The sequence below is a fragment of the Ictalurus punctatus genome, chromosome 1, assembly GCF_001660625.3.
Source record: "Ictalurus punctatus breed USDA103 chromosome 1, Coco_2.0, whole genome shotgun sequence".
Taxonomy (NCBI): Eukaryota; Metazoa; Chordata; class Actinopteri; order Siluriformes; family Ictaluridae; genus Ictalurus; species Ictalurus punctatus.
This window is the reverse complement of record NC_030416.2, coordinates 18,759,068-18,781,848: the sequence shown is the minus strand read 5'-3', so window position 1 is coordinate 18,781,848 and position 22,781 is coordinate 18,759,068. Positions and strand designations below refer to the sequence as shown.

The following is a 22,781-nucleotide window of genomic DNA, read 5'->3' as shown; positions in this document are numbered from 1 at the left end:
CACACAAAATAGTAAATAACAGCAGTGTATTTCAAGTATACTATGTTGCCAAAAGTATGCGGACACCGGACCATCACACCCATATGAGAGTCTTCCCCAAACTGCCACAAAGTTGGAAACACACAATTATTACAATGAGATGTCTCTGTATGGTGCAGCATTAAGATTTCCCTTTATTGGAAATAAGGGGCCCAAACATGTTCCAGCATGATAATGCCCCTGTTCATAAAGACATGGTGCACCAAAGTTAGAGTGGAAGAACTCGAGTGGCCTCCACCGAGCCCTGACCTCAAAGCTCTCACCTCTCAGATTATTGTTGAGGGTTCCTTGGCATGCTAAGCATCTTTATTTACACCATCTGCCATCTGAAACAGCAGGATTATGATATCCTCAAGGGGGTTTCCCTGGTTATCCCCCACTCAGCCTGCTAAACTTGTGAATTTAGTGGGTTCCATTAACAAGCATATAGAAGGAGCAGGTTGCCTTCCATTTTTCTTATCATCAGTTTAGCCCTGCAGGATGCATACAGTACTTCTGGATTAGTGGGCCATGGCCAAACCACTTGTATCTAACACACTACATTGACCGGATCATTGCGGAGTCATTTTTTTTTTTAGTTATTTTTTGTTTTGCATTCAGGGATTCATTCAGTTTCCACATTCTCCACTATCCAAAAGCAGCAGCCGGCTTGTGTTTCACTCGCAATCGTTTCTTTGTAGGTTTCCCTTGGAATAGTGCTCCTTAAGGTGAATCACTGAAGGAGAGGTTCCCACTATACAGTTCTGGTCAGAATGATTTGAAATTCAATATAAATATCTTCTTAAGAGAAGTCAGCAGTGAAGCTGCTTCAGTCTACATACACTAATTTCTTTGATGCCGAGCAGCATATGATCAAACAATAACAATTTATAAAATAAATGTTTTGTAGTAGTATAAAAACTAAAAAGTGACCATGACAATTATTGGCACCCACTGACCAATTCACATCAGTTGGATTAGAGAAACTAGACTCTAATTGCCACTGAAAGTCAGTATGCACAGGACACAAATTAACCAATATGACCACTTTACTGCATAAAAAGGTCATTCTCTCTGGTGAAGACAAGAGACAAAAAGGGTGCAAGGCCATCGCCAAACAGAAGTCTGCAGCTCATAGAACCGTCAAGAACCTTCCAGGGCATGACAGTAAGTGAAAAAATGACCAAAGAAGTCTGCGAAGACTGGAGTGAACTGTTAAAAAAACGTATAACATCCAAAGAGTTTAAAGCTGACCTGGAGAGATATGGAGTGATCGTTTCAACTCATACCGCATGCTGCACACTAAACTGAGGAGGACTTCATGGGCAAAAACCAAGGAGGACCCTGCTGTTGAAAGACAAACAAAAAAGGTACGACTGATCTTTGCTCAAACATACTTTAAAAAAAAAAAACATAATCCTTCTGGGACAATGTTCTATGAGCTGATGAAATTAAAAATAGAGCTCTTTGGAAATGCAAATCAACAATTTGTTTATAGACAATCAAAGGAAGCTTATAAGGAAAAGAGCACTACACCTACAGTTAAATATGGTGGAGGTTCCATAACTCTGGTGCTGCTTTGATTGGTCTTGAATGTATTGAAGGAATCATTAAATCAGAGGATTACCAGGGCATTTTAGTGCACAATGTGCTACACAGTGTTAGAAAACTAGATCTGAGTTAGAGATTATGGGTCCTACAGCAGGACAATGACCCTAAATACACACCCAAATGCATGGTTAAGAAGAAGAAAATGGACTTTATTTTAACAAAACAAAAATATTTATTAACAAAAAACAACAACAAAAACACCAAATTTAGAATGTACAGTACACATATAACAAGGGGCAGATTTTGGACACAGCCAGAGTCTATTCCCTATTTACACCACACAGTGCTGCTGTTTGACATTAATACAAACAGAAGTAACCACAAGGTAAAAGAATACTTCTACAGGTGAGTGACAGTTAAAGGAAATTCTGGTGGCTCTGCTGTGTTGTGGATGGATTTTAATGGTGTGGTTTGTGTCCACTCATTCTCTTAGAGGAAAAGTCCACTACAAATCGATACATAGCCATTCTGACTGATCAGCTTCAAAACATTTCCCCATCCTCAGGCTACAAGGGCTCACTGAACAGCTTAATGAGTATAAAAGTAACGTAAATCATACGCTATGCCCTTCACAGTCACCAGACCTCAACACACCTGAACATTTTGGATATGTTAAATAGCGGTATAATGGGATAGCCTAATTTTTTATATATATATATATATATATATATATATATATATATATATATATATATATATATATATATATATATATACACATACACACACATACACAGTTATATAACTGTAAACACTTATATTCATGGTCATGGGAAAGCCTTAATTCCAGAAAGGTAATAGGCTTAAAATGTGTAGTGAGGAAGGTGTTTTAATTAAATATTCAAAACAAACTGAAAACAGTCATCTGAATTACTGAAATGGTCATCTGAATTACTGAAATGTACAATTCTGCCTTCAAACTCTGTGCCACAACTTCTCCCAGAGTCTGATAGTTATGTGGAGTAACACCAATCTATGTAACTAACTGTCAATATGCAAGCGTTCAAGTCCATTTCAAAATACAATTTGGCTGAAATACACTGTTGCCTCTCTTTAAATTGATTATCCTTTTTTCATTTCAGATTCTGGCCTGTGCTTAAACTACCCATGACTTGTTTGCTTCTCTTACGATTTGAAATGTTATATATTTTCTTCTCCTTTATGATGATGACATACATGTTCTCAGTTTTGTATACACCAATTCATACAAGTTCTCCACTTAAACAAGGCAGAAAAAAAAATATACTGTTTATTACATTAATTAACAAAGAAATATACACACAACCTGAAGACATTAAATATATACATGTTGCAAAGACATTCACTAAAACTACACATACAGTCATGTGAAAAAATATATACACCCCATGGAAATTGGTGGCTTTTTTGACATTTGTCCATTTGTCAAATGGACCTTCCATTTCTTCTTTCTGAGTCATTCCTTGGTGGATTTGTTAGTTTGTTTAGGATCATTATCCTGTTAAAAGGTCCACTTTCGATTCAACTTCATCTTTCAGACAGATGGCCTCACATGATCTTCAAGCACTCTTTGATATGATGCAGGATTCATAGTTGAATCAATGAATGCAAGCTGTCCAGTCCCTGAGGCAGCAAATTAACCCCAAACCCTAACATTTCCACCACCGTGCATCACAGTTGGTATGAAGTGCTTCTCCTGAAAAGCTGTCTTTGGTCTGCACCAAACATGTCTGCTGTTACTGTGGCCAAACTACTATCTTTGATTCGTCTGTCCAGAGCACATTATTCCAAAAGGGCTGGTCTTTGCCTATATGCTCATTGGCAAACTGTAGTCTTGCTCTAATGTTCTTTTTAGACAGCTAAGGCTTTGTCCTGGCATGCCTCACATGCAGGTCCAATTTGTGCAATCTGTTTCTGATTGTAGACACCAACAGGTGGTAGACTTACTAGCAGATCCTGTGAGGAAATTTTGGGGTTCTTGGAGACTTCTTTTAGCATCAGACGGACTGCTTTTGGGCTGAATTTGTTGGGACAGCCAGTCCTCGACACATTGGCCGTCATTTGAAATCTACACCATTTATAGATGATTTTCCTTACAGTGGAATAATGTATTTCAAATAATTTGGAGCTCTTTTTAAATGCCTTACCAGACTCATAAGCATCCACAACCTTTTTTCTGAAGGATTTATAGATCTCTTTAGATCTTGGAATGATGACACCACACATCTCAATAACAAAGGGAACACCAGACTCTAGATATGAGAGTGGTATAAATAAGACAGGCACCACCTGCGCTGCCTAAGCAGCTTCTAATCACTGGCACCCAATCTTCAACACCTGATTCTAACTGTGTGGATTTACAGGTGTGATAACTGTATAGTTGTACTTACTTTTTTCCATGCGACTGTTTTTGTTGATTTAAATAGTGAAAATTACTATTAAATGCCAACTGTATGTCATTTGATAGGTGTATCACCTTCATTAATAGGCACTGTTTCTAAGAGGATCAAATGTTTGCTCATCCAAATAAAATGCAAAAAATTCCATGGCGTGTACTTATTTTTTTCACATGACTATATACCCTAACATATATTAAAGAAGAGACAATGGGACACCGTTTAGAGAGGTTAAAATGTATGACATCAGAGTTCCTAGTAAGCAAACCTTTAAGAATGTACAACGGTGTGATGATGTTTCCTATTCTCCTCATTTCATGAGGGTGGATTAAAAAGCAGAATACTGAAAGCTACTTAAAAGAACCTGTTGGGCTAGTTATTTCCAGAACACACAATACTACGCATGAACCGCAGGGATAATTCTATGTTTTCGTGCGAGCTTAAACACGGAGAAAAAAAAAAAGAAGAAAGTATATAGGTGTTTGTCACAGTCTGCCACCCATTTGTAGGGAATCTACAGTATTCTCTAGTTAGGTACTCTGTTTTATCCTGCTTTATCCATATTTGATTTGTTCTTCTCTAACTGGTTGACGAGAAGGCCATTATAAGTCCACCTACTAGTCTTAATGCAGCCATTAGATTTCTGTGAGTGTAACCTGAAAGCACTCTGCCTGAGGCTCAATGTTTAGTACAAATGCATCTTCATTGGAGTAGTGCTCAATGATGTTGTCATCCATGTTGACCAGAATCCTGAAAGTCACCAAAGAAGACAAAAAACATAAAATAAGGCATGACAAGGAAGAGGGAAAAAAAGCCTTGAGCAACTATCTTAAAAAAAAAAAAAAAAAAAAAAAAAAAAAAAAAAAAAACCCTACACACAACACACAACCACCATGACTACCTATAAACACAAAATATAAATACAAAGTTTAGTGAGCAGGGATCCAAGAAACACGTTAGCCTAGGCATGGATAAGTATGCACAGTTTTGCTATAAAACTGCCCTTTCCACCTCATTCCAAAAATATTGTACAGGGTTGAGATAGGACTGAAGTTCACGGTCACGTTTAGCTATAAGATGTGCCCTGAGACATCAAAGTAAAAAAAATTAATAAAATAAATAGCCAAAAGCATTACATGAGATGTGAGATTTTAGAAGGACATTTTCAGGGTTTCATACTTTTCTTTTGTTTGCTTAACCTGATACTAACAAGATATTAACAAGATACAGACACTGATTAAATGTAGGACCTGATTCCGTGCTGCGAAATACAGAAGATGAGTTCAGTTTCGAGGAAAGGAAATTGCTCCTAATTCCATCTAATCCCTGTACTGTAAAAATCTGGATTTTCATGAATCTTAAAACAGCTAACCTCACAAATTCTGCTTTCTGGAATGGACGTTTTTGGGTTGTTTTTTTTTGCCAATCTCACCTGCAGGTAGTTATACAAACCCTATTTATATTTTAGTTATTGACAAAATGAAAGTATTCTCGATAAATACAAATGAGAAGCCACATTTAAAATTGCATGTGGTGTGTGTTTTATTGTTAACATGAAATTATATGATAACCCCAAAATCATGCCATGATATCTGTGCATCTTTGAACACTCCAACTACGTCTACATCATCTTGTAAGTAAATGCACCCATTACCACACTGAGCTATAAAAGACTCATGTCTATGCTTCTGATTCACATGATCTAACCCAAATTACATATCGGCACCAAACCTATACTACACTTACTTATAGCTATTGATGATACTGATATCAATTCTGATTATTTTCCTGCAAATAAGTATTTGTCAGGTTGTCCACACCCCACTTTGACCACACCCTTTAATTACTGTTATAGTCTGTCCCTTGTGGTTAGTCTCACTGCGTCTAGCTTCCACCCCCCCCAAAGAATTACTTAATAAGGATGAGATACAGATGTAATGATTCAGAAATATAAATTATCACCCCACATTTCTATTGTTCAGCTTTTACTTACCCTTTCTTATTCTTCTTGTAGATTTTACTCATCTTCTCAAGAGGAAGGGAGTATTTGCCCGATATCTGAAAAAGAATGAACCTATAATTCTGTATACTTGGAAATGTGTATATACTGTAAGAAGTGCAAGTTTATACTTACAGCCTCAATCAAGCTCTTCACTGTTGGTGACTTGAGCATTAATGCATCAAAGACCTCATCAGACTCTTTCCTTACATACAGTAGAACTGTTAAGAAACAGTCATAGGTTATAAGCTGTGAATTCTTTCAGAGAAGGAACTGTAATTACAGCAAGGATCATTTACACTTCATTGACTCATTTACATATCTGTGACTCATTATTGAGTTAGAAATCAGCTTGAATGTACATTAATAATCATCCACATCCGGTGCTCTTTGTTTCCCTCTTTCTCTCCCACACACATGTACACACCTCTCCTTGGTGCATCACTTTTGCTCTGTTTGGTTGGTGGAAGGCAGGGATCATCCTCAGACTGTTTGACCACCCTCTTCATCACCACACTGTAATGACAAACATAATTGAACTCAAAACCTCTTCAATAATTATCAATAAAATGACCATTAAAAGCATTTTACTGACTTTATAGCAGAGTTTCATTTGTTTACTCAGTTAGAAATTCTTCTATAAATATATGCAAGTGCATACGAGTCAAAATCTGAGTAATTAGCACACCTGGCACGATCATGAAGCGGTGAAATGTTTGTTTTCTACTGAATGTTATTTAGTCAATTATAAAAGAAATATTACTCATTTATTTCATATTAGATAGAATGTAACCTTAAAACACAGGCTTAGAAATCCAGCCAATTTAAACACCTTCAACCATACTGTATACTGCTACAAAGACCAAGAAGCACTACAAACTAGTATATGCATTCAGAAACAAAATATTCAGCCAGTTTGTTTAATAACAGTGTGTGAATCTACTCACTGTTACTCACTAATCTGGGTGTAACTGCACTGCACTTACCAATCACTCTCCATTTCTTCAGAACTACATCCAAACATCTGTAAACAGACAGGCAGAAGGGTTAAGGTGAACATTTGATACGAAAGATAAAGCTAATTCCATAAGAATAGGAATACTATTAAGGAGTAATATTAAGGGCAGGGGTATGAGAGGAGGGATGAATAACTTTTTATTTGTATTATGGCTGTTCTGTTTTATTTCTTCTTTTGAGCTTTGCATTTACTTGGTTGCACTCTGTTGCATTAACACATAAAAATGGATTAATGATTACAAACTAAACTCCCTCACCTGTGCAGCTCTCTGCAAGTTACTAAAATGGACATCAGGGATGAATAGCACTGGCTGAGATTCCAGGTCTGTTATGGATTTGAAAAATGTGATGTCTGACCTCTTCTGCATTAATGCTCCAGGACCTACTCTTTTACCTGCCAGATCTAAAAGAAAAATGAACAGCCAGGAATGATACAGTGAAGGACAATGCAGTATTTCACAATATAGACATGTTTCTAAACTTGTTTTATTTCACACCATGCACAGATCACTAGTCCTTGCAAGCATTTGAACACTTACAGAATGTTCATCAGAGACATGCAATTCTCCAGGGCAATCGATTACACTGATTTTAAAAACCCAACGCACCAGTTACACTAATCATTTTGTGCGCCTTTAATAGGCAACTTTGCAGAGACAAAATTTGTGCTAAATTGTCTTAAGAAATTATATTTTTTACAGTCAAAATTAAGACTGTAAGCTATTATTATAACATGAAACAGCAGGTTTTGGGGAGAATTCATACATTCACTTATTTATTTGGTATGGTGAAACTAATACATTTTGTTTATGTTAATATTAAAAATCGATATGAACAGAGGTTTATTATTTTAGTTGTATACAGACAAAAATGCACACTGTTCATTATTCAGAAATAAAACAAGATTTTTCAGTCCTCATTTTTCCTTCATTCAAATTTTGTTCAAAATATTCAAAGAAACATATAGAATGGAATCGTGAAGCCAGTATCGTGAATCAAATTGTAACTGTAGTGTATCGTTACACCCCTAATAATCTATAGTTTATTCACGTGTCTGCTTTAACTCACCATTGTGACCTTGCCCTCCAGCCACATGACCCTTTGTCTTTTTCCGCATCTGCTTTCTCTCCTCATCACGAATCTTCCTCTCAGCTCCCTATGGAGAAACGGCACATGCAGAAGCAACTACTTAAATCACAAATTTAGGTAATAATTGGTAGAATGTTCAATGCAGTTGTTTCAGTAATTAAATAGTTGGACACATGAATGGTACAAGGCACTGGTTAAGAAACTTTTCAAGCCCAGATTAAGTATTACTTGTTAAATAAAATAATATTAGTCACCAAATGCACTGTTAAAGAAACTTTTACTAACCTTGTCACAGAAGACCTTGATTTGACAGTAAGCTCTGTGAATTGGTTTGTTGCTCCTGTTGTTGTAGCTGTACGTATCAATCTGAATCATAAGCGGAAGCCCTTTCACGCCTTTCTGTGAGGAGAAATCTGTGCTCAAACAGTTCACTGTGATAAACACCTAGAAAAAAGATGAAAACATGAAGTACATTTCTAACATTTTGTAGGTATAGTTAATTAGCAGAATATTGCTGAATAGGACATTATGACACATCATGAGCAAAAAAGATGCCTTGAGAATTTCCCTGAACTGTAAAATGTAGTTAGGATTAGTGTTCAATATTGACGTTTGTTATATTAATAACTTACGTAGGATCCCCCCCAATGTTATTTTTGTGGATCAAACAAACCAATGTTGCTTTATTAGTTTTTTTTTTTTTTTTCTTCAAATTTTACAGAACAAATGGGGTCTATATGACCAATAGACTTGTGTGACAAAAGTACTTCCTGCAGGGTGGTGGCAAAACTTACTAAACTGATCTGAGCAGTCCTTTATTATTTTTATTGTGATATTGTTAGTTTATGGTTTGGGGGGGTTCTTTAGTACCTCAGTAAGCTCTTGGTAATTAAGTTGAATTTTCAGTTGAATTTGGGGAAACCACTTGAAGCATTCGTTGTGTTGAACTATATCAGTTGCTTTTGTTTGATTTGTTCATTGCAAACCGCTGAAAGTCTGTCAAATTTGACAGCAAACCTGATTTGCAATGGGGGTTGAGTAATATTGATTGCAACTGTACAAGCCTATCCAGTAAATAAACAAAAGGCATTCAAAGGAACAAACAGCCACAAAGTGCACATATCAAAATGGCTACTTCAGCACCAAAATCTGTTTCAACACCAACTTTTGTTTAAAAAAAAAAGTTTTGAAATGAAATGTAAACTAAATCATAAATTAAATATTGAATTAAGAGCACAATGCCTCGTGTTGGATGATCTTCACTTCTACTGCAGCAGTTCATTTATTCAAATAAACTGAAAGACGTTTGCTTGAATTACTCCACTGCAAAAACACCATGTGCCAATATTTCAAGATACACTGGAAAAACTACTTTTGAAAGATGAAATGTGGGAAATGTTTTTGCCTAGAGTGAAAATACTTTCCCACTGATGGACTCGTTTGCCTACATGTCTGTACCTGTAACTTTTGATTAATAAGAAGTGCAATGTTGTGAGAACCACTTCTTTTCTCATGGTCATGTGATCACTTTCAACAGACATCGGTTAAAAAACTACAAACATGCTCACACAGTATTTTTCTTTCAAAATAAGCCTGAAATTCAATAGACCACACAACATTCATATGTTGTATTATAGTTATGGGATTGTGAGAAATTATCATTCAGATTTTTTTTATTCATAAATATGTTATTCACATATTTATAATCTTGTGACCTTAAACTGCCTGTATTTTAAGTTTATGCTAAAAGGAATTATTTATTATTCAGAAAATAGGCTCATGACCACTAAAGTTTTCTCTTCTTGATTGATAATTTCTTAAAAACACTCTTTGATACATGATTGTGCTGTTATTGATCTTGTGCCAAAATATCTTGAACAATGGATTCAGTGTACTCAAAATGTGATGGTCTAGTACCTAGCCCTGCTCAACACAGTTGTGTTTTGCACCAAATGAGATTGTCACTTAAACCTTGTGCTAGTGCAGTGATTTTTGCTGTGCAAATCAAATTAACCAACCTTAAACAACAGTGTAACTTAAGAGATAAAATGTTCAGTTTAAAATCATTCTAAAATCAATCCATAATTGACATGTGGATCATAATTCAGAGGTATTTCTTAAAGCAGGCTGAATTTATGGACCTAGCATATATAGTGAAAGACAGTTTAAAACAAACAAACAACAAAAAAAACAAAACAACAGTAGGCATATCACTTATACTATAAGTGATACTAGAAGATATACTCAATTCACAAAGTCATCAGTTAATCCAAAGCATTCTCAGCAAGTTCAAAACACTATTGAATAAAATGAGCTCTAAATATGTCTGCATGCTCACCTTAGCCTCCTCATTAATGTCCCAAGTGAAAGAGACAGCATTGTAGGCAATTTCCTCCAGGTTCCCAATAGTGTTAAAGCTCTCTTTGTAATCAGCTTTATAGAGATAAGTAGACCAGAAAGAAAATTAAATAAATGAAACCCTCTGCATTAGATTCATTCTCGTTCAGTCTTGAAAGGGAAATATTATAGTTTTAATGATAAGGAATGAATCCCTTCCAAAAGTAAAAGGTATTTTAATTGATCTACAATTCACATAGACTGTGTATATATAATGCATACTAAGGAGAACATGACATGATCAATGCAGAATGACAGCACAAAGAAAAAGGGCAAAAAAAGCAACTGTTAGTACAGTCTAAGATTACAAGCTGAATTATAATGTAGCATTATAATATAAATCATATTCAACAGAACTTATTCCCTGTATCTCGAGTCTATGTTCATTTATGTGCATTTCTCCTAACAGCTATTAACGTATCTATTCAAATCTTGATCTCTAGCTTTGGGCAATATGAAAAATCCTGGGATACTGTTATTCAAAACATGCATAATAACATATCAGGTTCCAAGCTTTCCAAAACATGACTTCGTCCACATGCTGTTCATCAGACCACCAAAGTGGTCTTGAAGACTCAACCGTCCACACCCCTGTCTCTGGTCTGACCATATAGCTATTGTCTACCCCTATTTTCCATCTGTGTGTAAATGTGATGGATTACATTGCCCCAAGCCTTCCACTAATGTTGCATTTACCAGGATACAATACGAAGGAAAAGCAGACAGCTAGTGAATGAGGGGGGGTTAGGGCAGTGTAACAGACACAGAGAGATATTGATTGAGGTGAATTCCCAAGTAGTAAGGAAAGCATGCACACAAATTCTTACCAATGTCCAGGACTCTCTGCTTGGCAGTATGCTGTCGGGTGTGCCAGTAGTTCCAGTGCTTCAACTGCTCATCGCGACATTTGTCCTCTCCAAACACCACCATCACCACACTCTAGAACACAAAGACAAGACAAAGGCTGCATAAAGCACAGAAAACAACACAACACAACCATGCATCTGAAATACAGTCTAGATTGTCACTCGTAACATTCAATAATGGCTACATCAAACCACAACACCATTTTTGCTTCACTGTACACAAAGGCAGAGTGCAGAAGTTTACCATGTGAATGGTACTAGAACTCACCCTCACTTTGCTGATAGGATGGCGCAAGCCTTTACTGATGCCCGCCTCACACAGCGTGACGCCGTAGAACTGACCTCTGTTCAGATAGATCATTGGACCCTCGCCAGGTTTCTGCCGAACTGAGCGGCTCGCTTCTATGTTATACTGGAGCGTGTTCCTGCAACACAGGAGATGAGTAGTGCTACTAGTCATCCCCCCTGACAGGGAAGATATAAATCTCCATTTCCATTTTCCATGACTGTATGTTTTAAACTCAAGACATCAATACTAGAGCATAAAACTTACATTCCAGGCTGCTGAAAGAGAGCGTCTTGGGCCCCTAGAGTGGTGGGCACTCTGAATTTCTGCTAAAAGCACAGAATATCCGATATTAGCATGTTAATAATGATTAAAAACCTAAATTGTTTACAACCACTGACTCATTTGATTACAGTGTCTCCTAGACAATCTGCACATTCACAGCTTTTAGCAGATGCTGTATGTTTTATCCATTACGAAGGTAAAGGTGTGCGAACACAATCTCTTACCACAGTCTCGCTATTGTAAGAGTCTTCAAAGGTGCTATCTGGCATGCTCCTCTGCTCTTCCTTACTATAACTCCTATGTGCCTCCTGAGTGGACTGCTGGTAAGGCACATGGTGGTATGGCTGCCTCTCTTGCTGCTGGTTAGAATACACTGACTCTGACTTTATGGTTGCCACCACTCCCCCCTCTGCTAGTAATGCGCTGTATGAGTCTCGCTTCACCTCTGTGCTACGAGAGTCTGTGTGGACTGAGAGATTGACTGGGGGAGATCTGGTGCCCTGAACACGCTCATTCATGGATTCCACACCACCATGGCATATTCTATGAAAAATAAAAACATACAAGCAAAAAGTTAACATTTCACTATACATCATGAAATTTATTCCATGAGAGGTCACAGAATAATTATAAGTGTGTCAGAATAATCCTATCATCACCACATTTCATATGCATGTGTCCAGCTGAATGCAAGTAATACACAACAAACCTTTTTTCTTCCTCTGGTAATTTAGCTACAGACAGGAGCCTTTTCTCTTTTGGAACCTGAGAGGCACAGGAGAATATGGTTACAGGATGTCACTTTAATAAAGAGCTCATAACCACTAACAAACAGATATTAAATCGATCTCATAAGACAGACTCCTTGGAACACCTCGTCTTTCTTGTGGAGAAACATAAGCACAGAAAATGTCTCTTTCAGGAAAAAAACAGGACTTTAACCATAAAACAAGGCATGAATGCTGGTTTGGATAGCCTTGGATGACTTTTCAACACAACAAAGCATTCTCACCTTGTAGTATTCATACAGGAGTCCGAGAGCCGCCACACTGTCCTCGTCTCCGTTGATGCTCATCATGGCCTTGGTGGCTGCAGTGAGAGGGTTCTCCAGGTAGGCCCTCCAGGCTTCATCCTCATTTGTAAACACACGGCGGGACAGGAAGGATGTCTCGTTGGGAACCACTACTACCAGCCGCTTACTGTGCCACACAGCAACATAGATTTTGAGGAGAAGCAGATGATTTTCAATTTAGACTCAGACATGATGTTTCTCAGTGGCAGGTGTACAACTTATATAGTAGCTCCAAGTGCACAGGAGTGAGTAGGTATTAGGAGTACTCAATAATTCATAGGTTAAATCTGGTCAGCATTGAACTGAATGAAACATTACAAAAGTGACATTTTGGTGTGTGTGTGTGTGGGTATATATTATATATATATTTTATATATATATATATATATATATATATATATATATATATATATATATATATATATATATACACATACATACATACATACATATACACACACACGCGCGCGCGCGTGTGAATTTTAAGTGTAAACATGGAACTCAATGGCACTTCAGCATTAACCCTGTAGCTTGAAGTTTTGGTCAGATGTAATACAGAGACGTAAAGTTTCTACAGGAGTTAACCTTTTCTCCGAAGAGGACTCTTATGCTAAATAAAACCAACACCTCTTCTTGCCTGAGGCGTTTCTGGAGTCAACAATGAGCTTCACCAAAATCCTGCTATTCCCAGACCTCTCCCTTTACATTCCCACACACAATACACTATCCCAGTGGATACGGATACTGTTCAGTGGAAGTGCACAAAAGCATATCAAGAAATCTAAGTTAAATGTTTACATGAGTGATCAAGACTATTTTGACCTGTGAAAATAAACATCTTACCTACAGCCGTTCAATTTCTGTGAGTAAAGCTAAAGGACATTAGAAGACATACTAGGGCATTATATTACACTATGAAAAATAAAAATAAACAAAACACGTTTTAAAAACATTTTTTCTTCGTTATATTAAGGCTGTTAAATCTAATAACGTAATCCAGTGACAGGTCTGAGGGTGTTCACTGCAGTTTGCTACAGATAAATGAATTCTAGCTTGAACAGTTGAACTTACCTTTCCTCCTGAGCCATAGTAATAACGGCTTAATCCACTGTTTCTGTCCAGGAAGCGGTAAACTTTCAGTCAGTAAAAAGCCTTCAGGAGACCGACAGCGCAAACGTTAAACGTTTCCTGACTCCTAACATCCGTCTGACATTAACATTAACCTCGTTCTACTTATATAAACAAAGCTAATTGACAGTATGTGGGCGGGAAAGCACTTGCCTAAAAAAAAAAAAAAAAAAAAAAAAAAAAAAAAACCCAAGTCAGCGTCCTCCGAGACGCCACCAGGTGACTTTAGTGCAGGTGGCTGTGAATTGGTCAATTAGAGGGCGGGGCAAGTGTTCACCTCAGTCTGATTCGCTAGTGTCGGTTTGGATCAGAGTCGATTCCTGCGCGCGCTCAAACAACACGCGACCCGCTCTCAGGGTCAATCCCAAACCGCTCTCTACTTCCTACAAAGTCAACCAGAGAGGCTATAGAAGAACAGCAGTTACACCCTAGGTAGTGCGTTGTGTATAAAATCACTATCCATTTGGGATGCAGCTCAAGTAAATGGCTCAAAACGGCATTAAAAGGAATCGGGTATCTTACTGCGTTCAAAAATTAGGACACGGACACAGAGACTAATATTATTTTAACATTATTCCCAATTTTAATGACTAATATTATTTTAAGCCACAGACCTTTCATTGGCTCACACATGCTTAATTTACTTAACAGCCTTAATTTACGGGGGAAAAACACACCAAAAACGTAGGCTATTTCTATACTTTTCCCAATGTGTTTACTATAATAGCTTATATAATATCATTTGGCTTTTATTTGAATAAATATATTTTTTTAAAAATTGGTTTGGAAATCAATAACAGCAATTTTGCAAATACTTAAGAATATTACTTTTGTAATAGTAATGAATGGGGGGGGGGGGGGGGACGACACTTGGAGAGACATGTATAAGACAAAGTATGAGGGTGTTTTTTTTGTTTGTATGTTTGTTTTGTCACCCAGTTCTGTATGTATAAGCAGATTTATTGTCTGCCAGACTAGTATTTCTTTGATACAGTACCTGATGTCATATAACCTTAGGTAAAATTGGGTGTGTTAACCACAGGTGCATTATAATTGGAGATTTAATGAGCCGGTCATTTGCTTTTAGTGGTTTTAATAGTACGTTTTAACACTGAAGAAAGTGCTGTTTAGTAAGGATCCATACAAATGCACGGATCGACATGATCTATTAAGTGTACTGTGAGAATATGGAGTGATGGATATAAAATATTTCCCTTTCAAGAAGTATTAATGCATGCTCTTTGTCTTAGAGAGCATGTCCTAGAGAGCATGACAAAAAACAAACAAACAAAAAAAAACCCTAAAATATTACTTTAAACAAAAGTATTGCTCCATTACTAGTGTATTACTAGTGTATAAAACTAGTTAAGAACAATGTTGTCTACATGCAGTTTACAACAGAAAAGCGAGGACATTCAAATCTCAAAATATCTTAAGATGTACTGATTCGGTGATTTGAGTTCAAAGCTCTTCACCAGCCAAGTGTGATGCCAGATCTTTATTATTCTTCATGGGACAGTTAAAAAGAGGTGTGGCACTTCAGAGTCTGCAAAGAAAAACCTGCTTGTGCTCTACCTGTCTGACAGGTAACGGCTGCAGTGTAGGGCGGGCATGAGAGAGGTGTGTGTGTGTACGCACAGACGAGTGTTCTCACACAGATTACAACAGGCACTTCTTCTTATCTTACTTATCAGCTGAATGCTCAAACTTGCAGTAACACTTAAGATATGTGATGTTGTAATGGTACATGTTTGTCATACAAATACCACCTCAGGGGAATTTAAATTTCTTCCAGAAATCTGGGCTGCTTATAATTCTGTAAAAACCTTGATTTTCTTGCATTAATGGGGGAAAAACGACGTCATCATAGACTAATCCCACAGAACTGTGATGAGTCACATGATGTCAAGTGCAGTTTAGTCTAGTTTGTTTGTCATCTCTGAAACTGAGCACCTTCTAAGTCTATAATTAAAATGAACTCACACTTTGGTCTCTTAGATGATGATGATGAACTGGCAATTCAGGAGTAATCAAACTGGTGTTGTGACACATTTGGCATGATTTATTAAAATGGAATTAATATCACTAATTTCTCCAATTCACTACTGTATTATATGATAAAGAAAACCAATAATCATGTAGGCTAATGTTATCTTATAGACAATTCATTTTATTTTTGTAAATACCAGTAGTATAGAGATACAACAAAACCATGCATTCTGTCATCAACTTTCCTGTCTACAGTGCCCTCCACTAATATTGGCACCCTTGGTAAATATGAGCAAAGAAGGCTGTGAAAATTGTCTTTATTTGTTTAAACTTTTGATCGTTTGTTTAAAAAAAATTCACAAATATATTCTGCTCAAATGGATATGAAACAACTGCAAATACAACACAGGTTTATCCAAAAAAAATTTTTTTGTTAAATATAGGTGTGACAATTATTGCCACCAGGGACGTTGGTAGGCCTATTATTTAATTATTTATTTAAAAATAAATAAATTGGGGCAGTGACTTGCCAGCCTAACAACCACCCCTGCAAGAAGAAGGGAAAAAATGCAAATCAATATATCAGCCAATATAATTTATTTTTGATTTTTTTTAATCGTTGCAATTCCATCGCATCTTAAACCTGTTCTTGTGTGGGCACTAGGACCGGGGGGAGTGATCCACACATGACATAGTTTACTGTTTAAACATTTTACGTTGGGTTTATTAATTATGCTGAGCATCATTACAGTTACAGTTCGGCTGTTCACTCACACGCCCTATCAATCATCCAATTACACATCGCGTCATGTACAGTATACTCGGATAGACGAATAAGACCCATGTAAACGTAGTTAATGTAATTAACAAAGACAATCTGCAATAATTTAGTGTTGATTGCAGTCTCACTCACTCACTCTCTCACCCATTCACACTCTCACTCACTCTCTCACCCACTCACACTCTTACTCTCTCACCCACTCACTCTCTCACCCACTCTCACTCATTCACACACTCGCCCACTCACACTCTTACTCTCACTCATACACTCTCACTCACACTCTTACCCTCTCACTCATTCACTCTCACTCATACACACACTCACCCACTCACTCACACACTCTCTCTCTCTCTCTCTCTCACACACACACACACACACACACACACACACACACTAAACAAAATCCATAAAGTATTTTGGCTACATAGTACAGCCATTTTTGCTTCTTGTTGGTGCTGGATGGATGGGGACAAAGTGATCTTTAACACACACATAACACACACATTTATATATATATATAAAATTTAAGTAAGTCATATTAGATTAGCCATATTAGACAAGTATAGCCTGACCCAAAATAACCTTATTTCCATAGATTTTACACCCATTGTTACTCTAAAATATGCATGACTAGAAAGATGTTTCGGTCGCTTTAAAAAAAAATGTGTGTGTGTGTGGTTGGGGGGTTGTTATGCCCAGAGCTTAAACACCCCCGCTACATAAATCTCTAGTGATGTCCCTGACTGGCACCTTTTTAGTCAGTACTTTGTGCCACCTCCCTTTGCCAAGATAGCAGCTCTGATTCTTCTCCTATTATGCCTGATGAAGTTGGAGAATATATGGCAAGGGAACTAAGACCATTCCTACATACAGAATCTCTCAAGATCCTTCAAATCCCATTTGCAGTTCCAGTAGTGTCTGGCAAACTGAAGATGCTTGAGTTTGGTTTTGGATGAGAGTAGAGGCTTTTTTCTTGAAACCCTTCAAAGAGCTTGTGGTGATGTAGGTGATGTCGGATTGTAATTTTTGAGACTTTCTGACCCCAAGACGCAACTAACTTCTGCAATTCTCCAGCTGTGATCCTTGGAGATTTTTTGGCTACTCGGACCATCCTCTTCACAGTGCGTTGAGACAATATAGACACACATCCAATTCCAGGTTGATTCATAACATTTCCAGTTGACTGGAACTTCTTAATTATTGCCCTGATGGTGGAAATGGACATTTTCAATGCTTGTGCTATTTTCTTATAGACACTTCCCATTTTGTGAAGCTCAACAACCTTTTGCCGCACATCACAGCTATATTCCTTGGTCTTATCTGTTGTGATGAATGATTAAGGGAATATGGCCTATGTGTTACCTCATATGTATACCCCTGTGAAACAGGAAGTCATGGTTGAACAATTTCCTGTTCCTAGTCATCCAGTTGTACTAAAAGTATGTAAAATATCAATGGGAATATATTTCAAATATATTTTTCTCATATGAATTCACAGGGATGCCAATAATTGTTGCACACCTATATATATATATATATATATATATATATATATATATATATATATATATATATATATATATATATACACACACACACACACTTATTGAAGCACCTTTTGAGTGAGTGTCATATGTTAAAAGATATTACATTACACAAGATGTTTAACAAACAGTCGCATTATACTATTTACAAAAGATACCAGTGAGATTGCAAGATCCCACTTATAGTAAAAACAACACAGTCCCAAATCAACTTTCAAATAAATAGATAAATCTTTATCTGTCACACCTGTCTTCGATATGATAAAGCATCCATAAGATGAAACTTGATTTATATTCATCTTAGACCTGAGCATAGACCTGTTTTTCCTGAAGCAGTGAGAGCCACTCAAGCCTTAAGCTCGTAGGATTCACTGTGGAAAAAACCAGATTAGCACATATAGCAGAATTACACAACTGTTTGGAGAATACAGTCATGCTGGGGAGTGTTAATGTAGAAAGTAATAGAGCTAGTACTGGTTTTTCTGTGTACTCTGTGTAAAACCCTATTTGAATGATAAGGCTTTGGACTTGTTTACTATGAGGCTCATGTGCCACTTACTTATACTTAAACCATTCATTATGACAAGTAATTAACTGATAAATAAATGTATATAAATGTAATAAATAAAATGTAATCAGTTATTGGTTATGGTTGGCTAGAGTTGCAGATTCTCAATCACAGGTTTATCAATAAATAGTAGGCCTGCTAAAAACAACAACTGTGTGTCAGCTGCTCAGAGAAGCAGTAGCTTGACTTGACAGAGTACTTGACAAAATGAAGCATTAGTGGACGCAAGTCTATCCCGGGAACACAGAGCTAAGGCAGGAATACACCCTGGATTGGACTTCAGCCTATCAAAGGGCACCACACACACACTCTAGTGGCAATTTATCTTAGCCAATCCACCTACAAGCATGTTTTTGGGAGTTGGGAGGAAACCCACAAACACACATTCTCAGAAACTCCACACAGACAGTAACCTGAACTCAAGACTGGACCCTGAAAGCTATGAGGTGGTAACACTAGCCACTGTGTTGCCCTAACTTTGGACAATTTTAGCAAATTTGCTCAGCGAGAAGTAAAAATAGTGTGCATATAGTTTTGAGGAAAAACTGAACTCTAAGGGAATTTATTGTACAATTATTGTAGCACACCTTTTTTTTTTTTTTTTACAAACCTGTGTTGTGTATGCAATTGCTTGATATCCATGAGAGCCGAGTATATTTGTGAATTTTTTAAACAAAAGATCTAAAGGTTGAACTTCTCTCACATTATTAAGCACACATGAATTCCAACAAAAAACCAACACACAGAAACAAAAGGAAAATATAAACAGTACAGGATCAGGTGTTATGCAGTGGATTTGTGAGCACCTCACCAAAAAACAAAAAAAACAAAAACAAAAAAAAAAAAACAAAACCCCCCCCCCCACAGCTGTAGAGAGAGTGTATTCTTCATTAGAACCACCGGAATGAGTTTGTTTACTTCTCACTAGTCTCTTACTCAGTGACTACTATTCAGTGCGATAATTTAGAGATTAAGATCCATCACTTTAGCCAGCCTTGACCTCGAACTGTTACTGTAACAATCTGCAGATTGACCGAGAGCAGATTCAACCGCTTGCATATCACACGATAAATAACAAAGAATCTAACTGAAATTTGCCAAGTAAAATTGCATGGATTAATGTTTGCCTTTATCAGTTAATGTATGCTTAATGAATGATTTGTTCCTCCTCCGCCCCGTTCAAATACATTCATTTACTGATGCTTTACCTATATTCCACTGATTTGTACATTTCTTAAATAACTGATGATTTGTCAGTTGATGTCACTGGAACAATTTAAAAGAAATATAAATCAGACAGGGACAACAAGAGTTCATTTCCTAAATTTAATTTTTGCTTTATTGTATAACTAAAACAGATTTCTATACCTCAAGTTGACGTTGCCACAAATACAGATTACCATACAAAATCTACCAAACAAAAAACAAACTGCAACAAATACAAACATTCTGTTCGACAAATCATTGTACAGTATAAATTTATACAATACTGGTTCTGTATATTTGGCACCTAAACACATGATATAAACGGTGATCTAGAAATGCGTGATTCTTAAAAAGAAGAAATACAAAATGAAACATATGCATACACCATTGAGTAAATTGATGCAGTAGTTGTGATGTTTGAACATTTTCCAACTTTACAAAACAGCAGTTTTATAAAGGGGAGGGGAGGAAAGCAAATTTATCAAATGAAAAATATAGCAGTACTAAAGTCAAGGCAGTAGATCTCAGCTGCAGTTCTGGACAACCTCACGTTCTGCACATATTTGTGAAGCACCAGCTCGAATACAACTAAACCAAATCAAAGTCCTTTATAAGCTGATTCAGGTGTGTTAAAGCAGGAAAACTCAAATGTGAAGAACGTGGTGTTCCCAAGACTGTAATTGAGAATCACTGCAGTAAGGCATTTAACAATTTGCAGTGGTATCCGATAACATTCAAAACTTACAATAAACAGCAGCAGCAACAGAATGCATCTGGAGCTCCAATGTGTATCATGCACACTGAAAGCACGACAGGAACTATACAAGTGAAGTGGATATCTCGTTTTCAAACTGTATCTGATTTTAAAACTGTACGATAACAACTCATTTGTCTAATGGTGAAGTAATGGAGTCACTGAGATCAGATCCTATGTTGTTAAACCTTAAGGAATACAGGCAGGTTATGCCACTAAATTTTTCCAGAGCAGCTGTCTAACCACTGTCTAATACATCACATTCATTTTAAATGTACCAAGTTCAATAAAAAACAAAACAAAACAAAACAAACATCTTTTCCATCATGAATGAACTGATTTGAACACCATTATGCTTTTGGGAAATTGGACCCTGACAATTTGTTCTGCACTCTTCCAGTAGTAGGAGGCTAATTCTAAATTAGGTTTTAACATTACAGGCATTTACATTAGTGTAAAAAAAGAAAAGAAAAGAAAAGAAAAAAAAGCAACATGGCAACGGTAAAGCAGTTATCCATTGAAACACATAACTATTTGCACATGTATGTGTGTGGCAGTAACCTGACAATGTCTACATACCTACAACCTACAGTTCATACTAGATTTACAATGTACATATACTAACTTTTAAATCAATAAATCTTCAGGTCTTCTATTGTAAATATCAGAGTTGTGGCTGCTCACAGGCTCTCTGGGACCAAGCGACACACCACCGAGAACAGTGTGAGCAAACAATACCAGGACACACTATAGCCACACACATACACACACAAACCAGCATGCATACACGTAACACAAAGTTTCTCTTCCATATACAGTTAAAAATTTATTTAACATGCTCCACTGAAAACACTAAAAACAAGAGGATGTTGCATCTTAAAATAGTCATGTGACAGTTCTGCATGCATGCCTGTTTTCCTATTTGGGAAAAAAAAAAAAAAAGAATACACAGGCTATACAGACCTATTGAAGTAGAGAAAAGTCCCACAATTCTTCATTTCATTTCCTTCAGGCAGTACAGCACAAGGGAGAATAATGTGTGCACTTCTAAACGTTATATGTTTATTGGGATTTGGGGGAAAGTGTAGTGTTGTACATACTGCACAATAATGTTGACATACTGGTTGTCAGGTCTAATAACACTGATACGCTAATAATAAAATGGGTAGATACTGGAACAGTCACTACTGGGAATGAACTTCCTCCGAAACATTAAAAAGCTAAACCAAATTGTACGGCTCTGCCAAGAATATGTGCATATCCAGAGTGATGATCCAGAACATCTCAGGCAAGCCAATACTAAATCGGGGGGGGGACAAAACAAAAAACCTCCAAGTCCCACACCATGTTGTAGGTCAGGAGAGTAAAAGCAGTGTGGTACTGCATGATGTTACAAACGAGTTGACCTATTAAAAAACAAACATACAAAAAAAAGGCAAAAAACTAACTACACTACCAATCTATATAACTGCATGGGTTTGTTTGGTGCTAGTACTGAATCACGTAACAAGGCATCTTGTGAGGATGTGTTGTTAATCACTACTGGTCAAAAACTAAGGGTGAGAAACATATAGCTGTGTCTTCTCGTAGCAATACTGTTGGACACTTGACAGTGCAGTCAAGCTGTCCTTTTAAAATAAAGAACACAAGTAGGGCCCCAAACCTCTTCTTCCAGTGCTTCATTCCCCATTATGCAACATCAAGCTATCAATCTCCTGTACAAATGTTATTTGAGCAAAATATCTAAACTCCTCCTGATGCATGAATAAAACATGAGCTTCTATCAGGCAGTCCAA

The 22,781-nt window shown here is 36.9% G+C and overlaps 2 protein-coding genes across 7 annotated transcripts in view; both read right to left on the bottom strand.

Annotated features, from left to right (window-relative positions):
- Positions 1-1,757: 1,757 nt before the first annotated feature.
- On the bottom strand, positions 1,758-14,292 carry grhl2a (grainyhead-like transcription factor 2a). Of its 2 annotated transcripts, none has more exons than XM_017474429.3 (16): positions 14,087-14,292; positions 12,956-13,142; positions 12,653-12,708; positions 12,168-12,486; positions 11,926-11,984; positions 11,641-11,797; positions 11,334-11,445; positions 10,448-10,542; positions 8,395-8,553; positions 8,089-8,176; positions 7,278-7,423; positions 6,990-7,027; positions 6,431-6,519; positions 6,139-6,224; positions 5,998-6,062; positions 1,758-4,754 (listed from the first exon to the last, which is right to left on the bottom strand). In XM_017474429.3, the coding sequence occupies exons 1-16, from the start codon at positions 14,101-14,103 to the stop codon at positions 4,640-4,642; spliced, it is 1,788 nt and encodes a 595-aa protein (XP_017329918.1). In that variant the 5' UTR covers positions 14,104-14,292; the 3' UTR covers positions 1,758-4,639. The 2 variants fall into 2 exon arrangements, with proteins under 2 accessions (XP_017329918.1, XP_017329910.1); XM_017474421.3 differs by having other exon boundaries at positions 11,926-11,987; positions 14,087-14,291.
- Positions 14,293-20,337: 6,045 nt separating this feature from the next.
- The window catches only part of ncalda (neurocalcin delta a), a 42,895-nt gene continuing 40,451 nt past the window's right edge, over positions 20,338-22,781 (bottom strand). For all 5 annotated transcript variants that reach the window (XM_017474372.3, XM_017474398.3, XM_017474363.3 and 2 more), the window contains one exon: positions 20,338-22,781. This exon is cut by the window's right edge and continues 391 nt beyond it. The gene's annotated coding sequence lies outside the window, so the exon portion shown is untranslated.